The sequence below is a fragment of the Balaenoptera musculus genome, chromosome 6 (assembly GCF_009873245.2).
Source record: "Balaenoptera musculus isolate JJ_BM4_2016_0621 chromosome 6, mBalMus1.pri.v3, whole genome shotgun sequence".
Classification (NCBI taxonomy): Eukaryota; Metazoa; Chordata; class Mammalia; order Artiodactyla; family Balaenopteridae; genus Balaenoptera; species Balaenoptera musculus.
This window is the reverse complement of record NC_045790.1, coordinates 29,542,860-29,556,357: the sequence shown is the minus strand read 5'-3', so window position 1 is coordinate 29,556,357 and position 13,498 is coordinate 29,542,860. Positions and strand designations below refer to the sequence as shown.

The window sequence follows — 13,498 nt, the reverse complement described above, 5'->3', positions numbered from 1 at the left end:
CACTCGTTTACATATTGTCTAGGGCTGATCTTGTGATACAAGGGCAAATGGGGTGAGAAGCCATAAATGCTCACTGTGACAGAAAAAATTGGCAGCCCCTGTTCTAGAGTTCTAGAGTTTAATAGGAGTTGGTTCTGGATGCGTTAAAATTCTCAGATTGAAGAGATTGGGGGGCTGGTGGGGGGGTTGTCTGTTAGCAGTTTTTCTTTCCTTTTCCAGGAGGGAACAGTTAAGTGAGAGGTACGTGTGGTTATATCACATTGGATCGTGGGACTTGTCCCTGAATCTGAGCTGTGGTTTGACCCTACAAGGCACGTCCCGCTTTTCCAGCACTGCTGGAAATCAGAGGAGCCGGCCAGAAGTCGTTCAGTTCGCCCGGGCCTCTTGGGTAGTGATAACGTTCTTGAAATGGTAGAAATGCCATGTGCCTGGAGCTGATGCTGGGACAAGGCTGTCTTTACAGACGTGTTTCGAAAATTCCCAGGCGCCTGGCCCCTGGGTATACTTCCCCGAGGGTGGATGAGAAGTACCAGCTCCCCCAGGCCTCGAGGAGGCCCCTCCCTGAAGGAGCCCCTGCTTCCTCTGCGGGCTCCCGCTGGCGCTGGTGTCTCAGAGTCCTGAGTCTAGGCGCAGGGTGGGCTGGCTTTTCTTCCTCGGCTGTGTCGTCCCATCCTCTCCCTCCCGCTTCCCACTCCCTGCCAGTGCCTTACCTCCTCAACACCCACCTGACAGGCACCATGCTCCTTCGGTTTTCACCAGTTAACAGACTTTTCCTTGGAGTTGATACTATCAAGTTTTTATAAATTCAAGAAATAGAACTTTTGAAGTGGAAATGAAAGCCAGAAACATGCTACTCCTGCTAAGAAGACAAGCACTTACTGTGTGGGAGTCACAATCCTAACGCTTACTGCAGCGACCTGGGGCAGTTCCCACAGCAGCCCAGGGGCAGAGGCTCTTCTAGCCCCCGCCCTGGGGAGACAGCTCTGGATCAGGACCCAGTGGGTCATGAAATCAGTTTAGTAGGTCGCCAGCCAGCATAAAGAAAGAAGAACAGTAACTGTCAGCGGTTGCATATAGTGAGGGAAAGTATTAAAAAAGAAACTTTTGTTTCTCTGTGTGTGTGTGTGTGTGTGTGTGTGCATACACATGTATACATATCATGTGCAAAATGTATTTTGTATACCCAGGACACATGTCTGCTCAGGTCTCCCAGGTGGCTCGGGCCTGTTACCACCGATATACTCCATCCTCCCGGGGGAGTCCCTGCTGTGGGTCGGGGGTCCCCCATCCTGGAGCAGTTACAGTTACATGAATTATAGGAGGGTTTTAATGTCCTATCACCAAACGTGGGTCTGACATGAATGGGCTTCTGCAGGCTTACCCTTCCTTCTTCCTACCCCAAATTCTAAGACCCTCCCATGTGCCCCCAGCCCCAAAGAACCATTGCATTAGTGGGCACTCCTGGGAGAGCATTGATATCTGTGCGCTCCTCACCCTCTGTACATGGAGGCTTTGGAAACTTCTGGAATTCATTTCCAAAGGTGTAAATTAGCACTGCTAATTTAAAACCCACCCATGCACTGAGGCAACCACCCATATCATTTTTCTGTTCAACGTCCCTTAAGCAGAACACTTTGAAAAGTGTTCTAATTAGTCCAGCTAATTTTTGTTGGACCAAAGTATAATGGGTGCCACACCTGTGTGTGCACATCTTCATTGTTGCAAGAGTCAGGGACCCGCATTCCCTTTCTTCATCATCATCCCCCCTCATTCGTGTGCCAGGGACTGCTAAATGCTTTGCTTGTGTTATGGAACCTTCAGCGTGGCGTGGGCGGTGGATGCACTCCTGTCCTGGCAGGAGGTGGGCCAGACCAGCTGCTGTCTGCACTGAAGACTCAGTGAGGAAAAGACGGGCATGTGCTCCAGAGGCAAGGCTTCCAGTGCCCTGCGACACCGCACGCTCTGGGGCGGCTGGAACGAGGGTGCTGGTGCTCTAGGTCCTCCGACCCTGCTGCTCGCCACCACGGGCAACTCTGCCTCTTCCCACTCCTGAAACGTCCCTTTTCTGATTTTCTCGAGATTTCTTTTTCTGCCTGCTCTGCCATCCCTCGCCCTTGCCCCTTACCCCTTACCTGTCTGTGGCCTGACCCCGTTGCTGGAATTCAGGGCTAAGGTGTTTGCTGGCTCGAGGCTTTCAGGTGATTCCTAGCATGAGTTTGGAATGACTTTATGAATCTGAGTCACCGTTGAAAAAGTCATTAAATTTTTTTATCTCTCTTGAGACGTTGCGGAATAATGTGAATATTCAAAGTGTAAGTATTGATTGCTTTTAGCATAATGTATACACCCATGAAACGCTGACGCTAAATGAACGGAGTCAAGAGGCCATAGACGCTGTGGAAGGCCTGCTGGGCCCAGGTGTTCCCACAGATGTACTTATGTGGTGGTGTTTACTTTTCACCTCACTGAGGAAGTTAAAAGACAAGGTGACCACTACCACCATTAACTAATTAACTAGTTAGAAAATAAAGAAGAGCAGATCTACAGAACAGACAGCTTTCTTCTTAGAGACCTGCCTCTGCTTCTGAATTCTCTGATGCTTCCCAGCACTGGGAACTTCACTTTCCTCCATTATCAACAGAGGAAGGAGCTAGATACAAGTGTGGTGACCTCTGTCAGGAATTTTTTTTTTAAGTTTCTCAGTGATCTGGAGAAAGGAGGTATTCCATCAGTGCCCACGTGGAAATATTGCTGGGAGAAATTGTGACAAATGTCACTTTGCTGCCAGCTTTTCAGGAAGACCCCCGTTCCAGGTGTGACAAGTGGCCTTGCGAATTGTGGGTCCTGGACAGTTTAGAGGATAAAAGATAAAAATTTTCTTTGTTTCTCAGAGAAATGCGAAGAGAAGTAGAAACCCTGGGCACAAGCAAGAGATAATCTGTTGGGCCCTCAGCCTCACACAGCATCTCTGTGATGTCTTTTAAACATCCTGTCATTGAAATTTTGAATTATGTTTAATTCTTTTGTAATGAAAAGGCTTGTTGTTTTTTCTGCTCTTTGTGGGGTGGAGAGAGGGATTGGTCTGTATTTCCTGGATGCCATGTTAGCCTTCAGGGGTCAGAAGACTAGATCTCTTATTAATTGTGACAACTAACTATTTTTAACAGTAAGGGGAGTGGAAATGCTGACTTCATATTGGTTGTGAAAGAGCCTCTTTCAGTCATCTCAGCTCTTGGATCTTCTTCCAGTCGTTGTAGTGGGACTGGCCCTGCCTTTTGCCCCTCTGTGGACCTTATCCTACTAGGAAACAGACCCTAATTTATGCTTTGTTATTTCTGTATGTGTAAATAAGATGAAGGAGAGCACAGGGAGAAAAAAAATGGGAGGCCAAAAATACCTCCATTCTCAAAATCAGATCTAAAAAAATATAGTGTCCCCAAGTTTTGGAGTGATAAACTGCTGTCTTTGTCAAAGGCTTGGTGTGATCAGGTTGCAAAATCCAAGTCGTTAGATCACTGTCAAGCTGACAAGAGTTCTCTTATGCTTGTCTCTCCTAAAAGCTGGTACAGCTGTCCCCGTGTGCAATGGTGAGAAGTGAAAGCATGTGGCCCCAGTCCCCTGACTCTCATGCCGCATGACGGACACCCCACCGGGCCACACTGACTTGCCGGGGCCTTCTCCTTTCACAGAGCTCACAAACAAAAAGACACAACACATCCACTGGTGCGTGGATGGGACTGGTGGTTTCTGTGAGTTGGGACAGAAACGAGAAATGGAGGCATCCAAGGGGCCCATTTGGGTTCTGTCCAGTGCTCAGCCTTTGGTACTCAAACCAAAGCACGAGAGCGGGGATTTGGTTGTTCTGGTAGCTTCTTTGGTTGGTGCAGTATCTGAGCTCTGTTCAGTTGTTCTTCTCCAGATATTTTAAGGGCTACCCTTTCCCTTTTATGGTGTTAATTTCTTTTTTTTTTTTTTAATGTAAACGACTGCTTATATTTATTCATTTATTTATGACTGTGTTGAGTCCTCCTTTCTGTGCGAGGACTTTCTCTAGTTGCGGCAAGTGGGGACCACTCTTCATCGCGGTGCGCGGGCCTCTCACCATCGCGGCCTCTCTTGTTGTGGAGCACAGGCTCCAGACGCGCAGGCTCAGTAATTGTGGCTCACGGGCCCAGTCGCTCCGTGGCACGCGGGATCCTCCCAGACCAGGGCTCGAACCTGTGTCCCCTGCATTGGCAGGCAGATTCTCAACCACTGCGCCACCAGGGAAGCCCTATGGTGTTAATTTCTATTGGCTATATAGGAAAGAGAACATTTTGTTGAAGGGAGAAAGATTTCCAAGACCTGTCCAGCCCAACCTGCTTCCCTTTTGCTGTGATGATCCAAGGCTATTAGCTCATTTCCATGTGCCTCTGAAATTCCTTCGTGAATATAAAAAGTTTGTTGGCATCCTTTTCTTAGAAGTTCAAAGGGCCTGACTGCCTGTAAGCAAAGGGCCCACCACCAGATCCCCCTCGTGTCTCAGAGTGCACTGTAGCTTAGGGGAAGGGTTCTTTCCAAAAGATGTTTCTTTATTTCATTCCTAATTGCTTGTGTGTAAATCTATTTATGGTGGATTAAAGAAGAGATCCGGCCATCAGTGGGTAATGATATAATTTACAGGGGCCCCAGCCAAAAATGTTGAAATTGCTTACATTTTACTATTGCCACAAATGGATTACTGTAAAGGGTCTCCCTCTTTCAAAGGCAGTAAAAACAAAGAGTGATGGAAGGAGGCTTTTTTATTTTTTTAATGCACATCATCACTTCCATGTATGGCTAGTGTTGAACCAATAATGGAGTATAAAATGGTGGACTGCTCACCGGATTTAACTGAGAGGGCTTTAATGCAGTAGAAAATGGCCCAGAATCTCCACGTAAAGAACGTGTCTGAAGTGCCTGGAGATGGGGGGTGGTGCGAGACTGCCTCTTATCAGCAGAGGCAGCCAGTGCTGGGATCCAGCTCCCCTGTTGTCTGTAGGGTTTGGGGCAGGGTTTCCTGGCAAATTCCTGCTTGTAAGCCTTTTGTCACGTATCTTTACTAAAGGGCACCCACCCTTAGCTTGTGTGTTTTCAGTAGGTTGTGCGGACCTGCAGCCCACACCCGTGGGCATGTGGCAGGATCTGCCTGCGTCAAGGTGGGCTGCTCCCCTTCCTCCCCCTCCGGCAGGCACCCCGAGCTCCTCAGACGGTGCGCTTTGCCTCTTAGGAATGTGGAGAGCGGCGTCTTCCTCCTTTTTTACTGTGTTTATTGTTGCAGTCACCAGCGCTGAACCAAATCGGTTATTGCAGGAAATTAAGTAGTTGTGGTTTGTAAAGGAAACCTTCGTTGACAGCATCCTGCAGGGCAGAGCACCAGCCTGGCTGCCCAGGGATGTGTGTTTAATTTCCCAGTTACGTTTTGCATTTGTCTATTATCTTGCAAAATGGTCTTTAAAAACATCAAAACCCCTAAGTGAAACATGCACCTTCTTCCCCTAAAGTTGACTGGCAGCCCTCCTCATGAAGGAACCTCATGGTTCCTTCCTTCGTAAAAGAAATTAAATGAAAATGAAATTTAAAAGTGTCAACAACGTTAATATACTTCAGAGAGTAACTTTTTCTAACAGGAAAGGCTCTCCATCATTAAACTTGTTAGGCCAAGGAAACCTACCAGTCTTTTGCTTACTGGATTTTCTCCTTTCTTAAGGTTCGCCATCGATGGTGTGAACTTGTTGTTAAGCACAAATACACAAAAGCGTACAGAAACGTGGAGAGGTTCCTTCAGGAGGATCAGGTAAGTTTCAATTTTCAGTAGATGGGGATTCTTCAAATGCTGTCCCCTGACTATGCAGTACACTTAACACAGGGACCCAAGTTGTCGACATCTCTATTTTAAAAACAAATATTTAAACATTTTTCAAGGATTTTAAAGAGTTGTTAGGTGCTTACCTACCAAACTTTTGAGCTGATTTTTTTCCTCTGTCTTTGTATCCCATTGAATCATGTCCCTTAGAAGCTCCCTTGGTTTGACGTAGCTGTGGCCCACTGCCGTTACCAGTGAAGCATGGGCAGACCTCATGAGCTTTCTGCATCTTTGAACCTCAGATTCATTAGGTTAGGGTTGTGGCTTAGTGATGCCATGGTGTGTACCTGTGCCTTCAGTGGCCCTCACTTAAAGTATGTATGAAGATTAGACTGGGAGAGCCCCGGCTGGCTGGGACAGTCTGGTCTGTATCTGCACCTGCCACAGCAGGTGGAACCCTGTGCTGAGTTTCCTTCCCGTGAGAACGCTCCTCACTGTTCACCAGGGAAAGCGATCACCTTGCAAGGAGCCCACAGGAAGCACGTGCGTGCACGAACCCGTTGGAAGATGTTTTCCTTGCCGCCTCTGCTGGGCCGCAGCCTGTGGGGGTCAGCACCCCGCCACACCGTGTCCCCCAGCGTGGCTGTCCATGGTGGTGCATGTGCCGTGGCTTCTGTCAGCTGCGGGGAGCTGGCTGCAGCTCGTTCCTGTTGGCGTGACCAGTGCATGCCTCTGAGTGAGCCTTCTGCCGGGCACTGTGGGCTGACAGAATGGAGCCATGTTTCGGTTCGGGTGGAGAGTTGTGGGCAGGGGCAACAAAGGGGCTTTTGAGAGGGCCTGAGTACAGGGGGCAGCCAGCAAGTGAGGGCTCGTTATTCCCGCAAAGAAAAATACACGACTTTGTACCAGAAGAAATGTCCCATTTGCACAGTGAAGCAAGAGGTGTTTTGGAAACACAGAGGGGAGTATAAGGACAAAATGTAAGAGCAACTTAAGGCCTGTTCTGAAAACCAAAATTAACTGCAGTATATTTGGAACCATGATCTTTGCCAAATAAGGATTACCGTAGCTTTTTCAGGAAAGAATTTTTGGACCCCTAACCACCAAGTTTTCATTTTTGCGCTGTAATTGAGATCCTTCTTTTAACTTGCTCCAGGAGAACGTAATCTGTAGCATAACTAAGCTTAGAACAAGAGAGAAGGCGGAACCAAGTGGATCTTTTGGTTTTCCAGAACATAACTGGCTGTTTTTAAAACTGTAGGAAAAATGCAGATGTGAGTCATTGTTCTCGAAACAGAAGAGCCAGTGTTTGCCACGGTAGTGGGGCCCGTTGAAGGGAGCTGGCAGGCTGGGCTGGAGCAACAGGCATCTTCCAGGGCGACCCAATGGCTCTCCCCACCCGTGGCGCCATGTGACAGGGTGGTCTTCATTCCCCAGCTGTGCTAGGCACACACGTTCCTGGGAAGATGGCCTGTGTCTGTGTGGCATACCCACGGCGCCTCGGGTGCTTCTTTCAGCTGCGGGGGTTTCCACGGGGGTCAGTCACCATGGGAACCTCCCTGTCCTCGTCAGCTGTCACTAGAGAAATGCTCGCAGTGTCGTCAGTTCAACCACCAGGGTCTGTTGACGGAATTGATAGCCAAGAATTCCTTGGGGGTTGCAGTGAGAACAAGAAAGAGAAGGGGATCGAAAGCTGCAGGTTCCTGAAGTACAGCTATTCGGCCGTCTATCTTTTCTAGGGTCTTTGTAACTTCCAGGCCAGCAAGTCCGTGTGGAATAAGCGCAGACTGTGCACTCGAGCGCGTGGGGGCACATGATTGCCTTTCCTTCAGCTCTCTGGCCTCTGTGCCTTCCACAGGCCATGGGCATCTACCTCTACGGGGAGCTGATGGTGAGTGAGGACGCCCGGCAGCAGCAGCTCGCCCGCAGGTGCTTCGAGCTGAGCAGGGAGCAGATGGACAGACCCTCAGCCGAGGTGGTGGCCGAGATGTTGTTTTAAAGAGGTGATTCTCTCTCTTTCCTTTCTCCGTTGTTCGGCTCTGAGATTCCTCTTAGGAACTAAGTCAGTCAGTAAGCCAGATGGTGAGCCGAGGGCCCCAGCAGCTTCCCTTAGGGTGCGGGGGGCACCTCGTCCGGCCGAGCGGCCACTGGAAAGCCCGTGCCGCCCACCCCGGCGGAACCGCCTTCCTCGGCGCCGTTTTGGCCGCTTCCGGTTTTGTTATTTGTGGGGGACGGAATTCGCAGGAGAACATCCTGAGTAGGTTAGAAGGTGCGCTGCAGAGCCTCGTGGAACCGCGAGCCGCGTCTTCAAGGGGAAGGCTGACGCGGGGGTGTGTGGCGGGCTCCCCGCACCCTGAGCTGTGAGCAGCCGTGTGAGAACTTGCGGTCCCTCGGGCTGTCCCCGCCTGGTGGGCGAGGCTGGCAGGTCCTTCCTCCCAGTGTCCTGAATTTCTCTACATTGCGTGTCTGCTGGCAGGCGGGCAGGTTACCTGGAGTGGGGCAGAGTTGGAGTGGGAGTCCTAAATTATTTAAACTGCTTCCTCTGTTAATTGTGCTTGGCACTGACCTGTTACGTTCACATTTTAGCAGTTTTTAACTGTGGATTTCTGCATTCTAAAAGTAATTTAGCAATGGTACAAAAAGTTTTGTAAGTAGAACTGTGGGATTCTAAGTGTATTTTTTTTTTTTTTTTGTCTAACATTGTCATTTCTCTGCCTCTCTGGTTTTCTTTAAAGTTTTACATGATATTATAGGGTATGTCTAATTTTGTGTTTTTTAAAAACTTAGCATCAAATTTCAAGCATTTTTCATGTAATATAGCTTCTCTATAATTTTAATGGATATTTAATATTTTATGTTGATATTCTTAACCTATTGTTGGATATTTAGTTTGCTTCTAATGTTTTGCTCTTATAAAAACCATTTCTGTCTAATACGTTTAACTGTCTTATTTATCTGAAAGAACTCTAATGCTGAAGAGAGAAAGGTTTTCTAAAGTACGATTCTGTTCTTCCAGAAGAGTCAAGGAGCCATGTTGGCCAGGAAAGGAAGTAGTGGGAATAATTGCCACGATTGTGCATCTCGTAACGGAGCAGCTATGTGCAGGCTTCCCCAGAGCTCCCCTGTGGCAGCTTCAGAGCCTGTTCAACGACGGGCCAGTTTAAAAAACAGACAGAACAGTTATACAGTTATGTGTTGCCAACCTCATATAGTAATCAGTATAAATCGTATTTCTCTTCAGATTTTTAATTTCACGGAGAGTTTGTGTTTCTTGAAGTGTGTGAAACTACAGTGGTGCAGATTATGCCTTTGATGTTCCCTGGGTTCCAAATTGTGGAGAAACCACCACGGGCTACACAGCTTTGGCAGTTCTTCATTGTGATTTTTTTGCCCCCATGCAGGCAAAGGAGTAGTCCTGGTCACAAGCCTGCTCTTTTCTCACCGCCCCTCTGTCCCTGCCCTTCTGGATGAACACAGGGTCATGTGCACGCCCTTTCCCCCTGCTACCCCAGAACAGCTGGTCAGTGCATTTTTTATTTCATCTTCCAAAGCTGCACTGGCATTTGTATGGTCATCTGTGAGTCCTTTGATTTTTAAAAATTATACCCCTATGACGCCCAGTAAATGAACAGCAAACAGAAATAAAACCCATTTGGTAGTGTAGCAGGCCTGGAGGTGGTGGTGCTGTCACCTTGTGCCCGAGGAAGCTGGTGCGTGCGATGTGGGCAGCCCTGCGGCGCTGCCCCCAAGTGCTCTGGCTGCTTGGGTTCCTGGCATGCTGATTTGTGACTTAAGATTAAAATCACATTGCCAGGGATTACCACGCAACCACGACCCTGACTGCTCCTCCAGAAGCCATAGTTACTCTCTCTCTGCAGTTCGGGGAACAGATGCATCTCATAGCTCCTCTCTGGAAACAGAAGAAGCCAACAGCCTTGGAAGATGCTCTCCAGCCCTTTCATTATGCCCAGCCGACGACCTCTCTGACGAGGTGCAGAGCTTAGCTGATTGGTGAACAGTGACTGGTTTCCGCTTTGTTCACAGTGGCTAAGTTCTGCACCTGAAGAGAAGGTGAGATGGGGACAGTTAAGTTGGAGCTGCCGGGGCAGAGGCCGCTGCTGAGCGGTCAGCTCGGGGACCGAGCACGATTCTGGAGGATGAGGGCCTGCCTGGCCCCGAGGATGCACTTTGCCTTGTTACGAATGCAAGGAACATACCAAAAGTCTACGGAAATATAAATCCGCTAATTAGACATCGGTGTCTGAAAGTTCAAATGTATTGAAAGCTGCAAAATTATTCTTTTAAAAATCTAAAACCCAGTGAATCACGAAAGTCGAGTGAGACCACGTCAGCAGTCGATGGCGTGTGAGTAGAGCTGGGTACTTTCAAAGGAGACTCCCTGTTGTGATTTCCGAGCACGGTGAACTCTCTCTTGTATTTGCAGTCCAGGTTTCTGTGTCTTCTGCAGCCGCCCGCGGGACGAGGCCGAGCAAGCTCCCAGCTGAGGCACTGCTTCTCCGGGCTGTCAATTGGACCCGCCCTCCGGTGCCTACTGAGCTGATATCAGTTCTCATTTTACACACTGGCTCAGTTCAGCAGGAACAGGAGTCGAGCCCTAGAGCAAAGCCTTCCTGTCTGTGAGTGCCCGGAGGCTCGGGAGCTGGGGCTGCAGCCGCACGAAGACAGGCCCGAGCGTCCGCAGCAGAGCTGACCGGCGGCGGAGGCCCCTGCGTATGTGCCCTGTGTGTGGGTGTTGCTAGAGCTCTGCTGACACGACAGGAACGAGCTTCCACCCATTGGCGCCACGCCTGCCGCGCAGGCAGTGCATACCTCTGTCATGGTGTAGGACGGCCCGAAAGCAGTCGGAGTGAGTGCGGGGCTGAAACAGGCTGCCTTTCTAGTATCTGTCCTGTGAACGGAGCCCAAGTTATAGCCGCCGGCTTTCACAGCCCTGTGTGAGCAAAGCGAATGGCACATGGTGCAGCTGTAAAGCCCCTTCTCGGGGCTGTAAGATGTGCCCTGGTCTCCTCCTGTCCTCCGCTCGTGGTCCTCTCTCCAAAGCCGAGAGCAAAGGCACACACAAAGGTACTCATTTACAAGAATTCCTCCGTTGTGACCGGGCAGTAAATTTTATTGCTGTTTCCTTTGCAGGAAAGATCACAGCGAGATTCTTTTTCATGCATCTACTCGTAGCCCTGGTGGGACCAGGATCACACTGACCCTGGACATCAAAGGAAGGATTATGGGGCTGCTAAAGCCATCAGCCGACAGCAGCGTGCACATCGTGGGGCGACCTTCCCAGAGGCCCTCACAGCGGAGCCCGTGTCAAAGGCACATCCTTGTAAACGGTCTCCACAGGGCTGTGTGATGCCTTTGTGCCCACCCTGGATGTGCCACCTCAAGATCCTGAATCTGAATTGAGTCTCCCCTGTGAGTTCAGTGCAGTTCTTTTCACACAAAGATGGAAGATACCTGAGGCCTGTCGGAAGACCTGCTGAACCTTCTCCATCCATCCCTCAGCATGTGGATATTTATTCCTGCACTTCCAGAAAGTCAGAGTTTCTGCATACTGGGACCACCTCTGCAGGATTACTTTGATTGATATGTCCTGTATTTAGATTTTCCAAAATTTTAGTACCTTTTGGTGGAAGTGCAGGATAACACTCTTAAGATGTATTAATAATAAAATGTAATGGATTCGGTTTTTTTTCTGCCTGTTTGCTTCCTCATTTAATACTATATTTAAAAAGGAAAAAAAAAAAAAGTGAAAGAAGAGGGTGGTCGCCTCCTTCTGGCGTCGTTCTTTGCTCACCTTACTGGGTCTCTCTGTAGCTCTCCAGGTGGTGGTGCTGTACCTGGGAGGACGGGGCCCCGCTCCTGATGGAGGCACCATGCGGTCTGCGGTGGTGTTGCCTCTTTTCCCACAAATGTTTGAAGTTAAAAAAAAAAAAAATTAAACTTCTCAGGACTGTCCAAAGGGAAGAAGGATGGCTTTAAGACGCTCCAGAAGCCACAGTGGTTGGTGCAGTCACGTGACGGCGTGAGGCTGAGCTTAGCGGGAGTGAACTGACCCGCCTGCAGGGGCTGCACTCGCGGGGCTGCGGACCCGCCGGTGGGGGGACGTGCGGCTCCACTCAGCCCTTCGTTAGGAGCTCCTGACCTTCAGAGTTACTTAGCAGTGACCGTCATTCTAGAAGGGTTCCTACGTGTTGGTTCTTTGCTGTTACGTGTGCTCTGCCTATGGTTGTATATGTGCTTTGTTTACCATATGGGTAGAAGAATAAAAATCTGATTTTTAAATATGAAGAAATGTCAGAACGCTGTTCTCTGTGAAGACTTGGAATAAACGACTCTTTCTCCCTCTGGTCGGCGTGTGTCTGGTCCTCTGCGAGGCGGAGCAGGAAGCCCGGGCACAGCCTGCTGCTCAGTGCGCCTCAGGGGCTGCAGGTGACCAGCCAGCCTGGTGGTTTGGGTTTGGTCTTGTTTTTCCGAAAAGTTAAAGCCACGCTTTGTCATCTTTAGAAACTGCTGAGGCAGAGGTGAGCTGCCGCGTGAGTGATCTCGCGCTAAGACGGCTGGTCCCCTAGCCCCGTGGCCCGAGGGTCCCGCGCTGGCTCCCAGCACGGGCGCGGCCCGCAGGCGGCCGGTCCTGGAGGGGCCGTCGGGGCCCGAGCGCCGCCTGCCTCGCTGGCTGTGGGTAGTTTGCCTTCCCGCCTGCAGGCTGGCACTCTTGCGGGCGGGGCTGTGCCTGTGGTGAAGGAGGGGCGAGCGGCCTCCATGGGGCCTTCCTGTCTCCCTCCAGCTGCACCCCGTACCCACTCCGTCCAGGCTCCCGGGACTCCTGGGGCGGGTTCTCCGAGCTGGCCCTCCGTACCTCCCGAGAGGGCTGCGGAGAGCGTGCTGTGGAGGAGCCTGAGGCCAGGGCCTGGCAGGCGCTGCCGGGTTCCAGAGCGGCCGCCAGTCGGTAAGAAGACAGGTGTGTAAAGCTAGCACCCTGCATTCTTACATGATTCATCTGTTTTGAGAAAAGTTTCATGTGGGTGATGGGCAGCTTCCCCAGGGCACATCATGGAACTTAGGCTGCTTTATCTGCACGACCCGGGCACCTCCTGAGGGATGCCTCGGTCCAGGTGGGAGTGTTTGCCGAGGACCCAGGAGCCCCGGGGACAGAAGATGGCTGTCTCGGAGAGGCAAGGATACGGGAGCCTGCCCTTCCCAAGTTCCCCCCGTGGGTCAGGTCTGCACAGTGGTATCCCCAAGGTCACATACTAAGCGACAGGCGGGATTTGAATGTGTCCAGCTGGCTCGGGATTCTCCTCTCCCGAGTCCCTCTCAGGGTGCGGATTGTCTCTTTGGTGATAAACTCCTCAGGGGTTCCTGGTCTTGTCCTTCAGCCAGAGGAGACTTGAGACACCTGCACTACTAACCCAGTTTGCTGTAAGGGGGGCCTGGGTGGGGCCCAGGGAGCACATCAACTTGAATCTGGAACAGTTATGTCCCTGTGGGGAAGTCGTCAAGACCGGTCCGTGGGGGAGTCTGGCACTTACTTTCTCAGGGGCACAACTTCTTATCTTTGCTGCCCCAGGAAGAATACCTTTCCAGCCTCGGTGTTCCCCCTGTCACGTTCCCAGGGTGAGCGGACGGGGCGGTACGAGCTCTGCCCTCCAGGCTGAG

At 50.5% G+C, this 13,498-nt stretch overlaps 1 protein-coding gene across 1 annotated transcript in view; it reads left to right on the top strand.

Annotated features, from left to right (window-relative positions):
• The window catches only part of LOC118897357 (aminopeptidase O (putative)), a 380,228-nt gene extending 368,041 nt beyond the window's left edge, over window positions 1–12,187 (top strand). The window contains exons 15-17 of the mRNA XM_036856496.1: window positions 5,729–5,815; window positions 7,683–7,827; window positions 10,976–12,187. Coding sequence (XP_036712391.1) covers window positions 5,729–5,815; window positions 7,683–7,823 — 228 coding nt within the window. The 3' untranslated portion in view covers window positions 7,824–7,827; window positions 10,976–12,187. The remainder of the gene's footprint in view (window positions 1–5,728; window positions 5,816–7,682; window positions 7,828–10,975) is intronic.
• The last annotated feature ends 1,311 nt before the right edge of the window (window positions 12,188–13,498 follow it).